The sequence below is a fragment of the Zonotrichia albicollis genome, chromosome 1, assembly GCF_047830755.1.
Source record: "Zonotrichia albicollis isolate bZonAlb1 chromosome 1, bZonAlb1.hap1, whole genome shotgun sequence".
In the NCBI taxonomy this organism is placed as follows: Eukaryota; Metazoa; Chordata; class Aves; order Passeriformes; family Passerellidae; genus Zonotrichia; species Zonotrichia albicollis.
Genome location: NC_133819.1, coordinates 115,952,991 through 115,975,109, shown reverse-complemented (window position 1 = coordinate 115,975,109; position 22,119 = coordinate 115,952,991). Strand labels below are relative to the sequence as shown.

The following is a 22,119-nucleotide window of genomic DNA, read 5'->3' as shown; positions in this document are numbered from 1 at the left end:
AGAAATGGAGACTCAGAAGTGACCTTATCACTCTCCACAACTCCCTGAAAGGAGGTTGCGGCCGGCTGGGGTGCGGCCTCTTTCCCCAGGCAACCAGCGACTGCATGAGAGGACACAGGCCCAAGCTGCACCAGAGGAGGTTTATGTGGGACACGAGGAGGGAGTTCTTCACAGATTGGGCATTGGATGGGCTGCCCAGGGGGTGGTGGAGTCCCTGGCAGTGTTTAAGGAATGGCTGGACGTGGCTGGAATTCCGTGGCTCCGGGCTCCCGCCCGCGCCGCCAGGGGGCGCCCTCCGCCCGCGCCGCCCCGCCCCTCCCACTCGCGGGGCCCGCGCGCCCCCTGGCGGCGCCCGCCCGGTGCCGCCGCGGCGGAAGCGGCGGGCGGTGCGTGCCGGACGCGGGTCCGGGCGGCTGCCGCGCCCCCGGCGGCGCGGAGTTCCCGCTGCCCTGCGCGCCCCCGCCGCCGCCGCCCCCGCTCCGCAGGGCGCCCGCCCGCCCCCGCCCCCCGCTGGGAGCCGCCCCGGCCCGGCCGCCCCGCGGGCACCCGGCCTCCGCGGGGGCGGCGGGCGGAGAGTAAAAGCGGGCCCCGGCAGGGACGCGGGGCCGGAGCCGGTCCCGCCGCCGCCAGGGCAAGGTGAGTGGGCGCTGCCGGGCGGGTGGAGGGGCCCGGGCCTGGCCCACCGATGCCCGGGCGGGAGGTGGCTCGCCGTGGTGGCCTCTGTCTCCGCCGAGCTCGGGGCCTTGCTTTAGCCACAGGGCTGCGGGCGGAGCTCGGTGGGAGCCGGGGGCGCTTGGCGGGGGCAGCCGGGCCGGGGCTGAGTCCCTCTGGCCGGGAGAGCGAGCCCCGACCTCCCCCGGCCGCCCGCCCGCCGGCACCAGAGCCCGCCCTGTCCTTGGGCCGAAACAAGGGCTAAACCATCCTCTAGGCTCTCTCCTGTCGCAGGTGACTTTAGCAGGATTATCAGGGTCTTCTGCTACTTTTCGTTTGTTTTGAGGTTTTTTTGGTGTGCTTGTGGTGGCAGTGCTAGTTCTGGTAGAAACGCCCTCCTTTGCCGTGTGTTTGTTTCTGCTGGCAGGGACGTGTCGTAGCTGCTGCTTCTCAGTGCCTTTCTAGTTTGGAAACACTGGGATGTCCTCCAGAGGTTTCACTTGCACATTGCATATGCATGCAGAAATGGTGCTATGTGTCGTTTACGGCAGAGCGGGCTGCTGGCCATAGTCGCTCCTTCTGTCCTGATCTGTAGGGTCTCACTTATCCCAGCATCTGCCCCCTGCAGCCGAGGGCCTCCGTTGTAGTTTAGTTAAGGACTTTTCTGGGTCATGTGCAGAAGTCAGTGACGGGAATTGTGTGTTAGCCTTGTTTCCACATCATAAAGCTTGAAGTGTAAGCATAAGTTGGTGTGCACTGTAATTAGTCAAACGAGAAATTGTGCCTTTGTGAACTAGTGAAAAAGGTAAGCTGCTACATTAGCAAGTTAGAACTTAAAAACGTGTATTTTGAACAGCAAGTTGGAACAGAGAAGTGTTGTTATCTGTTAGTGGCACATAAGAACTATGTTGAACCTGTGTTCAATGTGGAACTTCTGGGCTTTTTTGGATCATAATCTGCCTTCCCTTCTTCACTGCCATAGCACTCACATTGTGATGACCTTACTGCTGCTCTTAATGGATGTGGGAAGTAGAATTTTCACAGCAAAGGGACAGGAGGCAACATATACAAGGTGTGGTAAGGGGAACTCTAGCAAAGAAAAACATTTGCACCAGGAAGGTATTCAAGCACTGGATTAGGGGCCTGAAGAAGCTGTGGGATCTCCATCCATGGAGATCCAGTCCAGAATACTACTGGACTGGATATGTCATTGGACAACCTGATCTATCTGGCTAGTTAGGAAGAGGTTGGACAGTATAAATTTCAGTATAACTTATCCTGTGATGCTCCTCAAGATGAGGAAGCAGCCTTGTTCAGGGTAGATTTGATGACTGTTCCTGAGGGAAGGCAGTGCATTAGCTCTTACCTCTGTGGCTGGTAGCAGAGAAGATGTGAGATCTTATTTTCTGTTGCAAGTTAGCACACAGATATGCAAGTAAACTTTAAAAACTGTGGTGATTGCATTTGAGGTATTGCATTGAGCATTACAGGCAAAAGGACATGTACTATTTTGCAAGACTGACATGTGTGAACAGGACTTTAAATTTACTTGATGGAGGATTTGGGGTTTGGGTAAAGCCCTAAACAAATAAAAGTATATAATAAGTGAGAGAGTATAGCTATAGGTCTTCCTTTAAGCTTCATAATCACCTCTCAGTTTTGAAAAAATTCTTCTGTGCCATAATCCATACTCCATACTGTTCTCTAGGTGGTAGATGGAGCCATTGGAGAAGTCCAGACATAACAATCTGATTAATATTGTGGTGTTGAATACTACTCCGAAATCTTGCTTGGTCGCACAAGTTGTGTTTCTTTCACTTGCTGTGGGTGTTTGCTGCCTGACAGGTTCTGTAGTTCAGCTCTGGCAACTGGAATGAAAAAGAGCATTCTCTTGCTCTCCCACACACTTTCTCTCCCATCCTTTCCCCCTAATTCACACCCCAAAGACAGGGGTGCATGAATTCAGTGAAGGACATGTCACTGCTGCTGTGTGCTTATACTGGCTGGAGATAAATCAGCTGCCCATCACACTGTCCTCAAGAACACGCTGAGGAGCAAAATGTCGTAAGCCTGAATTAGTTTGGAACAGCAATGGATTGTGGGAGCAAAGATTAGCTTTCTTCTTATTAATAGGAGCTAGGTACCTTGAGTAATGTGGGTAGAGGCTGATTTCCAAAACCAAAGGGAAAGGGACATCCTTGCTCTGTCAGAATGTGAGAGAAGATTGAGGTAGGAAAATAAGTGAAATGAGTTCTACTCTAGTATGTGTTTCAATGTTCCTTAGCAAACGTGGAGGAAAATTGATCTGCTTTGTAATTTTTGTTGTCACTGGTGTTCTGAAAGCAATATTATCTTCAGTATTTCAGTCTCTTGTTTCTTGCAAAACCAGAGCAAGAGTAAAAGAGTGCTAGACATACGTGTCTGTCTAGGCATAGGAGCTTTGCAGTCATACCTGCTGTAAGTCCCACTCTAATAAACAAAACACAACAGCTTCAAGCTTAGATTAAGTTCATTCTTAGAAATGCTGTTCTTCCATTTCTCTCTACAAGCCTCTTTTGCAGTTGCAACATTTTTTCTTCTTGGTCCTGACTAGCAGAAGTTGGAATATTGATCAACCAGTTTTTTCTAGCCTAGAATAATTTTTGTACCCAGAGGTTTGCTGTTCAAGTATTCTAGTTAACATAGCTGAGCATTCAGGCTGTCCTGTGTTTAGAAGGTGAAATGAATAGCAAGTTGTCCCCTAAATTGTACAAAGCTAAGAAAAAAAAATGTGGCTCCAGAGTTACAGTAAGCCTGAAATTGCAGGCTTGACTTATGTGGGCTGGTAACTTTTTAGGAGCTAGTACTGGACTGGAGAGATTCTTATGAATAACCACAGTAAAACCAGAGCAGTTAAAATTCTAAAGAGGACTTTTTGTGAACTTTTTTCCCTTGTCCTTTCTGCTGCCTCTCAGTGTTGTGCTCTGGGTCTTGACCTGTCACTATCAGTAAATTTCCTTGTACAAGTTAAGGTCTCTCCAGGGCTGAGACTTTCTTATTTGAGAGAGTCTTCTTCCTGAGATGTCCTAGGCTTATAATGAGTGGAAGTGTTCAGTAGGTTTTCTTTAAAGCACTGGATTTGAGATTGTGCTGTTTCCTGTTGTAGTTAGTGCTTGAGTGAAGGTTTTATTTTATTGTAACAATAAATTAGACTAATCAATACAGCTATCTGAAATTTAAAAATTCAGTAATAATTGGTATTGGTAAGAGTATAAATGTTCTGGGTCTGTGCAAGTTGAACAGTTTTCAGTGAGATAAAATCCTAACCTGAAATTAGGCAGTGGCATCATCTTTCTCCATTAAAATTGTCAGCATTTCCAGTACCCAAAAGAAAAGGACTGTAAATGTCAAGTAAAAGTTTTGCTGTGTAAACTCTTATGTTTCTAATAGGTGCTGCTGGGATGTGGGGTAAATGGTATATGAATAAAATGCATAAGAGAGGTTTATTATATGATTAAACAGTGTAGACAGATCTATTTTTTGAAAGATTTATTCATATAATTTTTTTAAAATTTTATTTTAAACAGGAGATGACAGGTGGAAATGAATCCTGTACTGCAGGACTGGCATCTATGTCCTACTTAACTTGCCTGACTTACATTCTGGAAGAATGGACTGGTGTGGAGGATATTGGAGATTATCTGAGTTATGCATTTTACATTTTATGGGTGCTGTTTCCACTTGTAGTAGTCTTTGTACTTCCAGGAGTTATTATCATTCTCTTCTATGTTTCCATTCTCTGGCTTCATATTTATAAAAGGAAGAATGAAATAAAGGAAGCTTATTCCCATGATGTTTGGATAGGTGCAAGAGAAATGTTGGCAACCATATGGGATGGACATGGAAGAATATGGCATGGTAAGTGAGATCTGACCTTTCATTAAAACTTCTGAAGCTCTTATTCTTTGTTTAGTTTTCTAGATTATCACGATATGCCTGATTGTTGCTGCTGGTGCATGCCAGTTCAGGGTTTTTTCTGTTTTATGAATGACTGTCAGTGGTGCTTGAGACAGAAAAAAAAAGACATTGAGACTTTTTTGAATGTAGGTTTTTTGTCTTATGCATTTATTCCTTTGCTGCTATAAAGTGACATCTCTGTTCTGGTTGAATATATGCACAATTTTCTTAAGTGCCTTTTTTTTCCATTTTATGCTTTTTATAACAATTGCTGGATTTCCTCATTTGAAGAAGACTTGAAATGTATGTTGTGTTAAAAACTAGATCAATTAACTGTATCATTTCAGGGTTAATATGTGAAGACTGGAAGTTTAATGCCAGTTCCCTGATAGCTAGTATGTCAGCCAGCAGATGTTAGCATAGTTTAATTGCACTTAACCAGTCTTGCATGAAATGCCAAATGATGGCTAAAAGGAGCACTTAGTTCCTTCTTGAAATTAACTTCAGAGCCTGACACTGTTACAGAACGCTACTTTTTTCTTTATCTTTGTATTTTGGACTACTGCTTTCACTACTAGAATGTCAAAACTAAGGGCCTTGTTCTTTGTCCTTCTTCTATTATTTCTTTATGAAGACAGACTTAATAAATGATTTGGCTTTTCTCTGTAAGGAAATCACAAGTCTCTTTCAGAGTCATTCAGTCTAGATGCAGCTAAAGGAGAAAGAGATACTTAAGAACAATTTACATAAAAAATAAATGCTTCTTGAAAATCATCTCTATTTGTTCTCTAGTCAAAGAGAAGTGGGTTTTCAAGGCATTGATAACCAGATGGTGCAGCAGCTGTATCAGACAGGCTTTGTAAGACTAAGATGTAACTTTCAAATCTAAGAAAGTACACTACATCAAAATCAACAGCTACATCAAAGAGCTTAAAATGCTCACTTCACAATAAAAAGCTATTTACTTTTTTTTCACAAGAAAATTATTTTTTAAAACCTTGGCTCTTTTAATCCTTAGTAACTTTTTCTTTTCCTAAGGTCTGACATTTTATTTGTGCAAGAAGATTCTTATCTGGTCCCTCATTGAGAGCTGTGACTTTTTTTCTGCCCTGCCAGCTGCTTCCCTCTTATCTATACACTTGTCTTGCTAAAGAATGAAATGTTTTCCAGTTATTTTTTCCCTCATTGATTCATCAGGATATCATAAGAAGAACTTTCCATCCTGAAATCTAACAGCATTAATAAAAAAAAAGAGGAGAAAAAAACAACAACCCTACAACCAAAAAGCCCCAAATGGGCTGATTGATACCTGTAACTTTGCATGTATTATGCCAATTCCATGTGTGTTAGTTGGCTGGCATGGAGTACAGTAAGGATCCCTTGCGATGGGACAGATGATACACTTGCAATGTGTTGCAGCTTCACAGTAAAACAGAGAAGAGCCAGGAGTACCTTCAGAATTAAATTAATGGAATAGGAATTGCAGATGTGATTAACTTTGGAAGATGTGACAGAATTTGGTTGAGGGTGGTTTTTTTGGGGTGTTTTCTTTTTGCTTGTTTTATTTTATTGTAAAAAAGATACTGTAACAGTACTACTGGGTGTTAACTGAGTATGTTCTAAACTGATGCATTTTGTGTTAATTAAATATATTCTGCCCTGTGACTTGAATAGAAATGTGAGGTCAGGAAGAAGCTTATGTGTGTTTACGTATTTTTCAGCTAGACCTATATAGTGCCAAATAGCTTTTAGTATATAGTGATGGAAAGCTGGAACAGGTATAACATGGAGAGAAGAAGCAAAGATAAGCTTCATATCCTGGAGTAAAAGGAGACATGAAAATGTGTGATGACATGTCAAATCTTCTAAAACAGTCACTGACGGCAATAAGCTTTGAAAGGTTACTAACACCTTGAAATAGTTGTTTCACCACTCCAGTCTGTATTTTGATTTCTTTTGAATGATTGATTCAGAGGACTTTGCAGCCTTGAAAACAGTGAACAAAAAAAATTAAGATAAATTATACAGTTTGAAATAGTGTGACTGGGTGTTTTGTTTTAGTGCTGGGTTTTTGGTTTTTTTTTCTCTTTCCTTAAGTGTGGTGCCATAAATGAAACTTGTATTTTCTCTGAAGCAACTTGTATTTCCTGTAGATACTGCAAGTTATTTCTTGACTTATTATTGGTCACTTTGCTCTTATCACTTCTCAATCCATGCTGGTTTTAGTTTGCCAGCTTGCTGCAAAGTTAGTTTCTTTGCCATAAAATTATATAAAAGTTTAACACCTGCTACATTTTTAACTCCTAACAGGTTATGAGCTTCATGGTGTCGAAAATATTCCTCAAGGACCAGGACTTGTTGTGTTTTATCATGGAGCTACTCCTGTGGACTATATCTATTTCACAGCTAGACTTCATATAATGAACAAGAGGCACTGCAGCGTAGTAGCTGATCATTTTGTCTTTAGAGTACCAGGTAACACACTTCATTATAAACAAGCAGTTTTGGAATTATTTGAATTTTTTAATTGTGTAATTAATAAAAATTGTGTTGCAGGAGCACAGCTTTCAGAACAGACATTCAGACAAATTTAGTGAAAGTTTTGGAACAGAGCATCTTCTTTACAAAGAAGAATGAGACTGGCCCGTGCAAGGATGGGACATAGTCCTGTCTGGGCAACACTTTCCAATGACTCTAGGGTGTTTAGAAACAAAGAAAAGGAGATTGCAGGAAAAGCAGTGTTCTCTGTATTAATCATTAGCAAAGATTTCAATAAAATGTTTCTTTTTCATTAATATAGGCAGAATGAGTGTTGTGAATTGATTAAGAATTAAACCTTTTGGAACAAATGCCCTATAAGTTAAGAATACTAGTCTGAAGAGACAGTGTATTTTCGTATTCCACCCAACTCTTTTCCAGTTGAGGATGGCAGGCAGTGGAACCTGTGCCCAGGAAGACTGTTCTGAGTAGAATATGTTTTGGAGGAAAGCTAGAGAGGTGTTCAACATGTTTGTGTGAAACATGAGGAGAAGCAGATAGAAAATGAAAAATATGTTGAGGGCAAGATTTTGGCTGGATAGCCTGTTGAAATGCACTGACAATTGGTGAAATTAATTATGTGAGGGGTTTTTTTGTTGTCTGTGTGGAATGCAGTAGTACCCACTTTCTTTCCCAAGTTTGATTTGTGATTAAAGGCCTGTCAATTCACAGATGTTCTAAGGAGAATCCTGTAGTGTACTGGTGGTTTTAGTAGAACCAACTCATATAAGAAAATTGTCTTTTTGTTGGTATAGATTTATTTCAGCCTTAGTTCCTGAAAAGAGCTTTTTCATACTGATTACAGTATTGCTTTGCCTCTACAACTGCTTTTGCCAACAGATTTATTTATCAGTGGCCATCAAATCTTTTGCATACAGATGAGTAATATAACCTACTTCATGATGCAGATTTGGCTCTGTATTGTATCTTTATAGGCACAGATGTTTATGAAATGGGGCATTATATTTTGCTACTTTTCTGCTTTAAAATCAGGCTCTAAGTGGGAGAATACTTATGAGTCCCCCAAATATCATTCAGTAGCATTGCAGAAACACCTTGCTGAATGGCTGATCTTGAAGAACTGGTTTTAGTGATACAACATCTAGCCAACAGCTACAGGCATTCCTCAGGGATTGATACTGAGACCACTGCTGTGTAGTGTTTTTATAGTACCCCTGAATGAGGGCCTGGAGCATGCACAGGAAATTCACGGATGATACCAAACTGGGGGACTTGCTGATATACTGGGCATTAAAGCCTCTCCTCAGAGTGACTTCATAGAATTCAAGTGGCAGAAATATTATGAAGTTCAACAAAAACAAATGTAGAGCTGTGCAGCTGGGATGAGCAATTCTGTGCAACAGTACTGTGGATAAAAGGAGACTTTGCAGGAAGGGACTTAAGATTCTAGTGGACAACAAGCTGAATGTGAGTTGGCAGTGTGCCCTTACAGCAAAGATGATGAACTGCATGGTGAGCCTTTGTAGCATGAATGTAGCCACCAGTTTGAGTGAAGAAATTTTTTTCCCTTGGCATGGCACCTGTGCAAGCACATCCCGTGACGTGGTGTTCAGTTTGGGACTCCTTGGTAGAGAGTGCACTGACACACTGGAGCAGGTTCAGTGGATTTTAGGGGTCTGGAGCACACAAAGTGTACCAAAAGAGGTTGAGAGAACTGGATTTGTTTGGTGTTTACCAGATAAGGGGTGTGGAAAGACGCTGTTTCTATCTTCAGTGACTTAGTGGGAGGGTGGGGAGAAGAGGGAGTCAGACTCTTCTTATAGGTGCACAGTGATAGATTGAGAAGTAACAGAGACATGTTGCAACACAAGAAATTTTGATTAGACATGTGGAAAGGTATTTTACCACGAGAGTGATCAGACACCTGAAGAGATTGCTTAGGCAATGTGGGGAATCTCCATCCTTGCAGACTTTCAAAACTCTGCTGGGTGAGGCTCTGAATAGCCTGATCTAGTAGAACCCGCTTTGAGTGGGAGGCTGGACTAGATGACCTCCACAGCTTCCTTCATATCTACATAATTCTCTGGTTCTGTGAAGGAATTAAGGCTGTTCAAGGAGACAAGTCCAAAGACCCCAGAAAATTGTGGATTGTTTCAAAATAAGCACAGTAATCTACGACTGACAGCTTAGGTAGATGCTGCTTCCCTTGTGAATCAAACCAGAAAGACTGCATAATTTTATCCTAATACTGAGGCTGTCTGATCTTGATTAAGTGTTCAGATTAAATTGGATGCCTTTTCAGAAGATGTTTTAACCAAAAGTTATTATGCTCAATGCAGGGGAAATGGGACAGGGTGATGGTGCATTTGGGGAGTCTGTTTAGACACACATGGATGTGTCAAAATTGTGTCAGTATTAAGTATACTTTTCTTATATTTTGGAGGAGAAGGATATAAAATATGGTCATGTAAATTCTTTTTTCCTTCTTTTATAACTAGAGGTTTGCCACAGGGAAAAACAAACCAAATATTCCTGCTTTCTGTTGCCTTTAGACTCTTAGCTGTGTAGTGCTTGGAAAACCATTGACTTCTCTAAGTTTAGGAGAAAGCCTTTACCCAATGCATTCAGAGAGGACTGAGATTTCACTTGTGTTGTTCTCCATCATCCTCTGCTATAGTATGGGCCATTTTTGCTTCCTGAAGTCATCTAGGAGCCCTCTTTAAAAGGTTGCCTGCTAGTTTATGTAACTAAGACAGTCCCTTTCCTGTAATGTTGCAGAGGAAAGGAGCTTTGGCTTCTTGTGTGTTACATGCAGAAGGTGTTGCAAAGTATCTTGTGGACTAGATGCTCTGCACCTATATATGTGTGAATTATCTACAGCTATGGAAGGTTGGATTCAGTGGTCTAAATGGTTCCTCACTGTTGGGATCCTAAAGGAAAATGGGAAAACAATGACATCCTTGCTATCCTGCTATCCGGTAGCTGACAGCCCTGATATTACAGTCACTGGGGCCAAGATAGAAAAGTGTACATAGTGCACAAGCTGAGAGCAGTATTACATGCCTTACTGGATGCTCTTCAAAAGGTTTTCAAACATTTCTGCCAATACAGTCTTGTGGAAAATAGGAGAAGAGTATGTTGGGGCAAAGGGCAGAGTTTGGGTTGAACTGTGGAATAAAATTAAGTTTGAACTTCTTGGTGTCTGGAAGAAAATGTTCTGCATGGCTGAAAAATTGTGTTTAGATAATTTAGAGAGTTGTTTTGTTATTTAAAATGGAAAAACAGATTCTTGGTTTCTTTCATGCAGTGCTACCTGGTACTACCCCAGTGTTTCTTTTAACTTAGTGGTGACCTTTGCCTTGGATACAGGTACACTGGCTGTCCTGTCTGGGCCATTGTGTCAGATTGCATCTCTCAGCTCCTTTAAGGGAGCCAGGTTCTTCTTTGGTACTGAAGCAGAGGTATCAGTAGTAATGTGTGATCTGCTGGCAAGGCTGTGAAGCACTGCTCAGAATATAAAGTTGATACTAATCAAAGGGGGATATACAGCTGAGAAATTTTCTGAGGACTTAAAACTTCTTTGGATGACTATTCTTTAGTATATTTTTTGTCTGTATTCTGACAATATTATGTTCTTTTTTTTACTGATAAATGAACTGGACAAACTCATGATGTTTGCTTTGTCACACACACCCTCCCCCTCACCCCTTCCTCATTGTATCCAATGCAGAAACGGTGTTGTCACAGTCCTTGTTTCCTTGGAGTCTCTTTTCCTGTTCATCTCAACCATTTTAATTACTGTTTTGTCTGTCTCCTGAGCTCACTGACAGAAAGGACTTGGAGACTGGCAGCTTTTTACCACCAGGTACATTCCAGAGAGCTTTAATTAGTTTGGGAATGTCAAGCATTGTAAAAATCAGCTATTAAAAATCCCCCCAAAAAAAAGCACCTGAAAGAAATGACTTTCAGTTCCAGGTGTTCTTCCATGCAAATGCTTTTGGATGAAGACTGAGTGTCATCAGCAGTGTGTGAGGCAGGCACAGCAAAATATGAGACAGGTGTAATGCAGCTTGTGTTCTGTGGCCATGTGTATGGACAGAGCCTAATTGGGTATGGAGATGAGTTGGGAGAATTATACTCACTCTAGTTAAAAATACTAGAGATCAGAGTTTAGTTAAGAATAAACTAATGATGTGTTGCTTCATGCTTTTCTTCCCAAGCTCTTAGTTTATGCAGGCTCTAAGAGAAGATGGACCTCTGTCTTCTTAACTTTCTTTGGGCTCTCCTTTAGCATGTGTGTGTATGTAGCAAATGTGTGTTTATAGTCACAGCTATTCATTTGTTATCAAGAGGCAAACTTGACTAGATCAGTTCTTTGTGCTTGTCTATGGCTGTTAAGGTTGTTTGCTTTGGTGGAAAATTTCAAGGAAGAGAAATAATGTTTCCCTTACTGCCCAGTCATTCAAAGTTACCATTTTGGTATGCACTACTCATAAATACTGTATAAGTTGAAAATCTATTGAACCAACCAAACAGGACTTATTTCCTGCAAACAGAGGTCTGTGGTAGCTATGTCCTTTAACAACGGGCTAGTTGTCTAAATTGATCAGATGTGTTCCTTTTGATGACTGTAGCAAATTTTTGATGTTCTACTGTTTCTTGAGGGGTACAGTCCGAATGCATGTCAAATTCAAGGTGATCTGAGGAGTTTATGTAACATTAGGTAAAAGACTTCAGTTATAATATTAAGAGAAAGTGAGTGTACCCAATTGAGGCTTACCAGGTGCTTCTCTGTATGAAATGGCATCCAGGTACTCACAGACTGAACCAGAGTCAATTGCTCCAGTGATCCATAATGCAGAGAATGATGCATTTTCTTTCTCATTCTCCTCCTTATGCACTACGGTTCTTTGCTGAGGTTCACAAAACAGAACCACAAATTTCCTAGTTTGCTTCTTGTTGCTCTCTGTTTGGACTGTGCTGTGTTTGAACAGTGGAGCTTGGGCAAGGAGCCAGTGCCCTTGAGTCAAACAACTCCTTTGAAGGGACATGTGAAAGATGTCACAGAGTGCTTGACAGTTCTTTTTCAGTTTAGTCCTGACTGTGGGTTAGCACCTGACTTTACTATGGCAAAAAGCCACTGAAACCTCTAAATCTTCAACTTTGCAGACCAAAATCTGTAAGTTAGACTTAATGCTTCAGTCCCTCTTGGGGGCTGTGGGCCACAGCTTATTAGACAATTAAATTTTAGCCATAGTGTTCTGTGCTGGGGATCTGTAATCCCTGGTAGTATGAATTAACGCTTTTGGAATTAATGTTATCTTACCCCTGCAGGTTTCAGAATACTACTTGATGTGTTTGGAGTTATACATGGACCAAAAGAAGCTTGTGTCAGGACTCTGGAGCAGGGCCATCTATTGGCCATTGCCCCAGGAGGACTTCGGGAAGCTCTCTTCAGCGATGAGACGTACAATATTTTGTGGAGCGATCGGAAGGGCTTTGCTCAGGTGGCCATTGATGCAAAAGTGGTAAGAATGACACGTAATGGAAGAGAAGCAAAGAAAGCTAAGTTATTAGTACTTTCTTCCAGAGAAAGCTGTTTTGATTATCATGTATTTGATGTTAGATTTCTGACTGTCATGAGTATGGTCTGCTTGCTCTAACAGCTAGATTTCCTGACTCTTTTTGGTGCTTTTGATAGATAAGAAGGCTTATGAGTCAGCTAAGCATAGTGTGGTTAGGAAATCCGGAGTTCAAAAGAACAAGAGATGAAATACAAGATGGTTTCTCCTTATAAGCATGTGATGTTTTATACATAGCTGGTTAGTATTGTGATGGCCTAGCCCTCCCTGACCATCATGGTTGGGAAACAACCCTCTATATCAGAGTCACAGAATGTGCTGAGTTGGGAGGGACCATCAGGATCATAGAGTCTAACTCCATGTGTGTGTTTGTTCTGTCACTGAAGTGTGGTGTGACCCAGCAGGGTGTGGGCTCAGTGACACTTTGTACTGTATTGACATTGTATGGTAGTGGGGATGTCCAGGGCTGGTCACTGGTGTGAACTCTTCAGTTCTAATGTACAGCATTGGGCCTGGTCAGCAGGCAGGTAGTTATTCATAGGGGACCAAATGCTGAGGCACGACAGTGTGTGAGATATATTTGAATTGTAACTATTTTAGTAATCATTTCAGAATCCCTTCTGTTCAAGATTTATACTTGGAAGATGTCTGCATATGTCCATAGGTCTGCATATACCTAATTTAAAAGCAAGTCTCACACCAGGAGTTTTATATTTAGCTACTGTCAAAGAAGACTAGCTAAATCAATCTGTGGATTTTACACAGAAATAGAATACTTTAAAACCTAAGTGTTCATCGCTTTTCTCACAAGGAAAATAACACTGTTTAAGCAGGCATTTTCAACAGGTTTAGATTTTACTAATGTATTACAATAGCATGTGAAAGGCTATGCTTGAGACTCAGCTGTGATTGTGCTAGTTGCATTTATTTAATTGGATGTGTGTTGGTTCCCTTTATGCACTCACAAGGTGTGTAGCTTCATTCCCCTAAAAAAAAACCCCTGAGAGATGCAGTAAAATAGAAAGAGTGTTAGAGACAGGCTGAAAGTGGGAAAATCATCTTTATTTAGATTAAAGATGAACTTTTAAGTCACCTTGAATCATAAGCAGAACTCCTCATGAAAAGAAGAATTTGTCTGAAATATCAGAAAAATTTGTCTAATTCAGTGTGTTGAAGTTGTCTGATTTCAGCAGATTTTTTGCCAGAATTTCTGTCATATAAACAAAAATTTCTACTTCTGCCTCGAAAGTAAGATGTTCCAAATAAGATTGTTCAAGAATAAAGACATTTGTATGCATTCAGTTTAGGCAACTGCACTTCCTTTTATTCTCTGTAATTATTTACAGACCTTTTTTTCCTCTCAAAAAACACCAAACTTGATGCATGTCTGGAAAGTTACATGTGCTAGCTCATCCCCATGCTTGTCTTTAAAAAGTTTAAAAGAATTTGAGTTCATGAAAATCCCATAAAGAGTTCTGTATTTCTGATGATGCTGTGTGTAGTGGGGACATACTATAAAATGCTATTGAAAAACTTTATATAATAGCTAACCCTCTCATGGTTCTTACAAATCTTGACAGCTGTTTGCAATTTTAAAAACAGCAATAAAAACTTGAAATATTCAACACCATTCCAAGTATGCATTAGCAGAAATAAGTCATGGACATGTATTGAATATGACACATCAAGTGTGAAGCAATACCATCAGCATAGCAGAGAGGAATCAGACAAGTTTAGTGTCCCAATCCTGTGAATCCTTCCCTTTGAGCATAACTACAAATTAGGTAGGAGGTTTAAGCACTTAAGTCACAACTGTGCAAACACTGCTAGATGGGGGGAGGGACACCTGAAAGCTCCATAGGTAATGAAATTCTGGACTGCTCTTATAGACTTGCTGAAAAAGTGACTCACTGGGATCTTGTATTCTTCAGTTTGAAACCTCATGGCAGAAGGTCACAGAAGAACTTCAGAATACCTGTTTTACCCTCTATATATATCCTTGTCTGAGAAACACTTCTGAAATTAATTTGCCTTTTAATTGAGGTAGAAATTTTTTAGATAGTGCTATCTTAAATTCTTAATTATTTTTTTTCCCTCCTAGCCCATCATTCCTATGTTTACACAAAATGTTCGAGAAGGCTTTAGGACATTAGGAGGAATAAGTAAGATATTTTCTATTTTTCTGTAGTTTATTTTTCCATGTATGTTTAGCCTATCTGTAGAAATAATCCTCATATAAGCTTGAGATTTAACACGGCCTTGTTTCTTGATGTTTGCTCTCTGGTAGAGTTCAGAGATGTTATTAGGATTTAATATTTGTATGCATTAGATGTGATATTGGCTCATCTAGGTTACTTTCCACATAAGTGTTCTTTTGCACAAGCAGTAGAAGAAAGAAAAAAAGGAGCTAGAAAAAGGTAGGAAGATTTAAGGCACTTTTTTCTCTGCTTATATCTGCTAGGCCAACCCTAGGTTTCCTGCTGTCTGTTAAGAAGCAAAGCAAACAGGTTGGCAACTGACACATTATTCCTGTTTTCCTTAAGCTTTGTGCTTATACCTCTTCCTGTACTTAAAGTTTGAATGTTTTGAACTACATTTAATCTGTAGTTGCTTTTCTGTTCTGCACTAGACCTGTGGTTCCTCACAAAACCTTGCATTTGGCAGCTCTCCTTCCTTATCTCTATGGAACTTGCAGCCAGAAAATGAATAGATGGGTCTTTTGTCTGAGGGGTCCATCTCTGGGATGATTAGATGCCCACATCTCTGCTCATTTGCTAGTGTTAAACTCCCTCTTTTTCGTATCTCTTAGTTACTGTCTAGCAGAGGGGCCTGAACAAGTCTCCACACCACATGTTCTGCCTCAAGCATGGCATCATCGCCTTCATCAGAAGGCTGCAGGGCAGCACAGTTCTGTTTCTCTCCCCCTCTGTTTAAGAACTGTATATTGCATGGAGAAAGCCAAGGCATCAGATGCAGAAGCTGGAATAATTCACACATTTGTCATTTTGTACAAAAATCAACAGCAATTAATTGTTGCTGTGTTCAGGAGAATCCCAAACTGAGGAAATTGAAGCTAAAATAATTTGTGCTCCTTGCATTCTACAACAGAGTTGTTAGAGGAGTGTAATTTCTTGGTCACTGGAGGTATTACTCCAGTTTCAGTAGTTTTGTCTTTGTTTTTATAGGTTGTGTACAGAAAATTCCACATCTTGATCAGCAAGGAGTTTCTTATGCCTGCATGCCAGTTAAAGGAGTTCCTTGTCTGCAATTGAGAATTATAATATTAGTGCTTATTTTTCAAAGAATCTCTTCTGGGTACATTTGGGATAAATGCTTAGAAGGTGACATGTGGAGAAGAATGTGTCCTCTTAGAGCAGTTTGAAATACCTTCTTTTTCTCTTTTTTTGTTGTTTAACTGCAACCAGTGTGTGATCTGAAAGAGCAATTCAGTATGTTAGCATGACTGACTTTTAGGCAGATAAGGCTATTTCTGATCCCGTAGACCTCAATGGGACTGAACATGCAGTTTTCCAATACTAGTTTCTAATTCTAACCTGTCAAATGAGCTGAACCTGTAACCTATATTGTGTAAGATTCTCTCCCTCTCCAGAGAGGCAGCTATTGAATTTCTCTCCTCTTCTTTCTTCTCGTTTCAGCTACTCTTTGGAGGAAAGATTTCACACCAAGTTAGAGTAGAAATAAGTCTGAGATAGCATTAATGCAGCTTTTAGGAAATGAAAGTCAAGGTAGGATAGCACTTGAGATGCCACATTATTTGAGAGTTTGGATTGGGAGCTAGATTACTTTGCAAGCCAGTTTCAATGTTAAGGCATAGTGGGGACAAAAACTTTACAGAATAATCCCAGTGTCTCTCTCTCTCTTTCTCTTTCTCTTTTCCTTCCTTTACCCTTCCCCACTCCCCTTCTCCCTTCCCCACCTTTCTTTCTCCTGTTTTCAATCACATTTTTTCACATTAGAAATACTTAGGTCGCTATATGAGCGTATTAGATTGCCAATAGTTCCTCTGTACGGGGGGTTTCCTGTCAAGCTTCGTACATTTATTGGAGAACCCATTCCATATGAACCAAATATGACTGCTGAGGAGCTAGCTACAAAGGTAAGAGTGATATCTGTATATGTAAATTTAAAATACTGAATGTTCTGATAAAAACTACTGCAATAGTCTTGTCAAGAGATTTCTGTCCAGAAGACAGTTATAGAAATTGGTGGAATCATGGTAAGTTTTGTACTTGCCTAACTCTGAATGTCATTCTTAAATACTATATTTTTTATTACTGCAACTTGCAGATGTTCTAGGTCTTATAAAGTTAATTACACCCTGTATTTGCTTTGAGAAACAACTTGCTTTAAAGACTGAAGAAGTTTGGTAAAACAAGACAGTTCTCAGTTGATAGAGAGAAGCACTTCACCCAAGAGGAAGCATTCTGCTTCCTGGTGTTTTCATAAAGATACTAAGGAAACCTTTCAAACATAGCAAATCTATGTTCACAAACTGTTGGAATTACATACAATTAAAGAAAAAAAAATATATATAATTTGACTGCTTTGTCTAGTGTGTTTCTATTTTGTCCAGCTTCAAGCCCAGCAATTTAACTTCTAAATGTTCCTCTTAATTCAGATTTACATGCCTTATAGAAAGGATCTTCAGGTCCTCATGTTTATTCAGTTTATTAATAGATTTCACAGTGCAAAGACATAAACCAGTTAAGTGGTGGAGCAGTGAGATGGAGTGGGCTGAAACAGGTATTTTTGAAAACTCCACAGATGGTCACTTAAAATATTCTAAAAATTTCACTTGAGAGAGAGACTTTTCTTGACCATGCAGGTGTCAGTTCAGTTGTCTCTTTGTCTGTTTATCCTATGATTAGATCTGTGCAAAAATACCCTTAAAATGTTTGTCTGCAGTATGTATGCCCTGGTTATGGAACACTGGTTGTTTCTTTTGTGGGGTCACTCTGACAGGACTTCAGAACTATCTTTCAGCAGAGAATGTGTTTAAGTTACTTTCAGACATGCATTGACATCTTACATTTATGCCAACCGTCACTATTTTCTGACTTAAGTTCAGAGTCTGCTAAATAAAGCCCCAAGAATGTGAATTCCCTAGAATCCTATTTAGTTAGAGTGATTTTGAAGTTGTATCTCATGTTTCAGGCTATGGCACAGTATGCATTTTCCCATTATATAGAGCAGAACATAAAGCTCAAATTTTTAACCTAATACAAATTTTAGATCTGTACAATCACATAGGACCAGATGTATGAAGTCCTTGTCCCAGGACATATCAGTTGATCACTTACTCCATATAAACAGTGGGAGCTTGTACCAACAAACAATATTCTACTACTATCTGCCCTTGCTGACTGCTGGTTTACAGAGGCAAATCTCTGTTCTGTTCTCTGGCAGAATTCCCGAGCCTGTGCTTGTCTGGGCAGAATAGGAAGTGTGTTCTCACCCAGCTTTTGCATGTTGCCCTGCTTTTACATGTTCCCTATATAGCTTTTATATAATAAGAGTAACTGCCATGACTCCTTGGCTTGCTTGTTTTTTGAGTGAAAGTGAAGGCTGCTGTCACATGCAGCTAAGGGGCCTGAGCATGTGTCACAGGACCAGACCCTTCAGGGACCTTGGGCCCAGAGGGCATTACTTTGTACAAGTCAAATGTGCTGAGACACAATGGTGTTTCCAGTGCTGCTTCTGAGCAGGTGTAGAATCAAAGGTGGTGCCCACTGGAAGAGTGTTATTGATGCAAATCTGGGCATAGGCAGGAGTTTGAGTTGCAGTACATCATGCAGGTGTTTAACATGCTTTATAGACCTAAGTCTCTTCATGAATTTACTCTGTTGTCATTTGACTTTCGTGTATCACTAATACAGCTTGTGAACACAGCTATCACACAGAAGAGATACTAGTTTGTTGGTCTGTTTCTTGACAGTGTTGTCACAATCACATCCTCTGGGCTTAAATATGGAAGAACAGTGTTTTGAATTTGCAATATATCTGTCATATTTGAAAGGATTAAAAAGAGCCTAGAAACTGTGCTATTATATGAGTAGTATGAAAATGAGGTTTTCTGACCAAAACCTTTTTTCTTTCCCTACAGACAAAAGCAGCAGTCCAAGCTCTCATAGACAAACACCAGAAAATACCAGGAAATATATTTAGGGCTTTAATGGAACGATTTCAAACACAAAAGAAAGAAGATTAAGGTCTTCTGAGCTTAAGCTTCTATAACTACTATTTAGTTATAATATTCTTAAAGTCGCATTTGTAAATTATTCATACTTCTAACAATAGGTTTTAAATACTGTCCTAATGATACTGCTGTATAATTTAAGATACAAGTCCCTTGGCCTTGCCCTTTGCCCTGTCCAGTATCAAGCTCAGGAACCCAAACTTCAAATCATTCATAATGGAACAAACTTTAATTTTTGATAAATGCATTCCTACCTTGGAAGTGTCTGGGTTGTTGATCCGGGTTTGTTTTTGGGGTTTTTTTCAAATAATACTGCAAGCCTGTATGTACATGGTCTGTCATCCTTTTGGTCTGTCGCTGTCTCCCATCCCCACTATGATGGATCTCTAACCTGAATGTCAAACCCTCTGCAGACCTGGAGTCTTACTGTCTTGACCCTCATCAATGTGAGGAGGTTTTGTGGGCCAGATTAATGCCATACAACACATATGAAAACTGTCCTCAAATTGTTAACTCTCACACTGCTGGGAAACAGTCCACCTCTTCTGGCCCGCAGAACCTCTAGTAATGCCTGCAAAACCTGGGTTGCAAAGTGTTTCGTTTTGCTGGGTGAGCTCAGAAAAGGTTCAGAGGAGTGAAAATTGATTAGAGAACTACAGTGATCAAGGAGGATTGTTATGGAAACCAGAAACCACTCCGATGCTGTGAATGAGAACCCTACAACACAACTGCAATTCCAAGCCAAGGCATATTGGATATCCGCCCTTGAGAAGAGACTTGTCCCATTTATTTCTCAGTGAACCTACATATTCTCTGTTGAAACAATGAGCCAAGCATTCAAACATCAAGAAGTAGAAATGAGAATACTGTTTAGTAATTTAAGCTCAAAAATTTTTTATTTTGATGGAAAGAGAAAATTGTTACAACACTGTAAAAGCAGTAGTTTTTTTGAAAAACAGAATTGACATTCCCAAATACCCTTAAGATTTAGTATGTGAATAAACTATTAAATATATTCTTCAAACAGTTATTTATATAAGTTAAGTAATGAATGAGAGAGAAGTTCTGTATATTTTCCTTATGTGAAAAGAATTGAATCAACAGGAGAGAGATGCAAGATTGGGCTTTTGTGCACTTAAAAAGTTATATTTTTTTCTTAGATAAAGCCTATGGTTTTATTGTCTGTATAGGAAATACATGGAATATTTCTTCTAGTTTCCAGGAATTTTGATCTACAGTTCATAAATTAACATCTGGGAATTTTTAGTTCTGGGATGAGGACAGATTCCTTCAGAAAAAAAGAGGGTTTTGCTATATGATGTGGTTGCCTTTCAATGTTGTTGGGGTGTGACCTTTTCTTAAAGCAAAATATACCCACTCCCAAAAAGATACCCAACAAATAACCAACATTTGAAGGAGCAGTTGTATTTGATATAGTAGTCATTCCTCTCACCATTTAAGTACATACTTTGCTTTATGCTCTTTTAAATGTGTAAATTAGTGACATTGCATAACTACATGTGGGTGATGCCCTGTGTTAGAAAAACATCACTTAATGGGGAATTGTCTATCAAATGTGTTTCACAGGAAGCAAAAGGCTTACTTTATGACATTATCTTATACCAAAAACATTTTATGTGGTGTTAAAATTTTTAAAGCTTTGGGAAGAATCATGTTATGTAAAAGCAAATGCCCATTCTGAAGTTTAAGTGACCTGGGTTTTACTTGAAGGCAAGATTGCATTCCCTTTACTTTATTGGACTGTGTTTCAAAAATACTGTTAAGTCAGCATGTCATGAAAAAGGATAATGCTAAATTCCTGCATTGAAGTATAACTTAAGTATGATCTTTTGTTTACTGTCCATCTTGAGGAAAATGTACATCAGTCTGTGTTATGAACATGTCAAAGCTGAACGTATTTTGTGTTGAGGTTGCATGTATGTAAAAGAGAACTCAATCTAAAAGGTTCTGTTAGACATGGACAGACATTGTTATCAGAGATTTTGTAAAATTTATTTTATTAAGTATGTGGGCTATTTGCTGCAGTTTTGTCCCCTTATGTATTGAAAGATCCTTATAAAAAAATGAAGGGCAGTATTGGTATTCTATAAGTGTTCATATTTGTATAGGCCTTTCATATTTATTTCTATATATTAAAAATATATAGAAGACACCTTTTGAATAAAATTGACAACTGGAACAGACTTCTGAAGTTTTGTGTTGTGTTTGAACTAAATGGAATGGATATATGGCCAGTCCTGCTGAACCTTGATTGGTTTTGAGCAGCTGCATACCCCTGAGATTCCCTTCTTGCCTTGCAGTGACTGAATAGGGATGGAAGGAACAAAACCCCATAAGGAATGAAAGGAAAAATAATTCAGACAACAGTGAAATAAAGGAAAAAAGTCACATAAACAATAAGATCTGAGTTTTAATAATTGCAGTCTGTGCTGCAGAGGGGCTTTACAAACACTGCAATACCACTTTAGTTAAAAGTTACGCAACAGAAAATAGGCTATAAATACTGACTAGTAAGGTTTATTTGTATATATTTGGTGTGTGAATGACTGCCTACTTAGTTTTATTGAAAAATAGGCAGACGTGGATGGATACTCTCACAAGCAAGGTTATAGACCCGGTGTCCTTTTAGCTGATTTGGTCTGCTGTGCATCAAGCAGAAGTATTCAAAGGGAGTTCTAGCAGGGTTAGACTAAACCACTGATTGTCTGGTTGGCCTTTAGATACACTGAAGACATTACATGTTTTGCCATGTGGGCAGCATAAGCAGGATATGCATTTTTAGGTTGTTTGGAAATAGACCAACTGCTGTACTGACAGGTCTTCATCATTATCTCTGAACAAGAACCCAAATCTCCTACTGGCCAATTTACTGTCCTGTTGTGTAATAGCAGAGCTCAGTCTGAACATCTATTATTAGGATGCTTTCACATGAAATTAATCTCTGCAAATGCAAGGTAGAGCAGTTAATCAGTGCTGTCAACACAACTGTGTGGCTCATCCAGTGTGGGGTTTGCTGTACAAGTATAGCATTATGTTGCTTCATCCTATTATTCTGTGGAGAAGATATGGCTATGATGACTGTGTTAGCTCTACAGTGCTTAATCCCTATTAAGCCCATCATGGACGCTAGGATGCTTTTCTTGGTGTTATTTTGGCATCAAAAAATTGCCGTACCAAAAGTAAATGTAGGAGAGCGCAGAATTGCTACATGAG

General features: G+C 40.0%; 1 protein-coding gene across 2 annotated transcripts; it reads left to right on the top strand.

Moving 5' to 3' along the window:
- The first annotated feature begins 364 nt into the window (after positions 1-364).
- On the top strand, positions 365-21,089 carry LOC102070403 (DGAT1/2-independent enzyme synthesizing storage lipids). Of its 2 annotated transcripts, none has more exons than XR_012582471.1 (7): positions 365-636; positions 4,218-4,548; positions 6,898-7,062; positions 12,421-12,614; positions 14,770-14,830; positions 16,325-16,414; positions 16,646-16,785. XR_012582471.1 is itself a non-coding variant. In XM_074551126.1 (7 exons), exons 2-7 carry the CDS (start codon positions 4,221-4,223, stop codon positions 18,895-18,897), a joined length of 993 nt encoding a protein of 330 aa, XP_074407227.1. In that variant the 5' UTR covers positions 367-636; positions 4,218-4,220; the 3' UTR covers positions 18,898-21,089. The 2 variants fall into 2 exon arrangements, 1 of the variants encoding a protein (XP_074407227.1); XM_074551126.1 differs by lacking the exon at positions 16,325-16,414 and adding an exon at positions 18,793-21,089 and having other exon boundaries at positions 367-636.
- Positions 21,090-22,119: the final 1,030 nt, after the last annotated feature.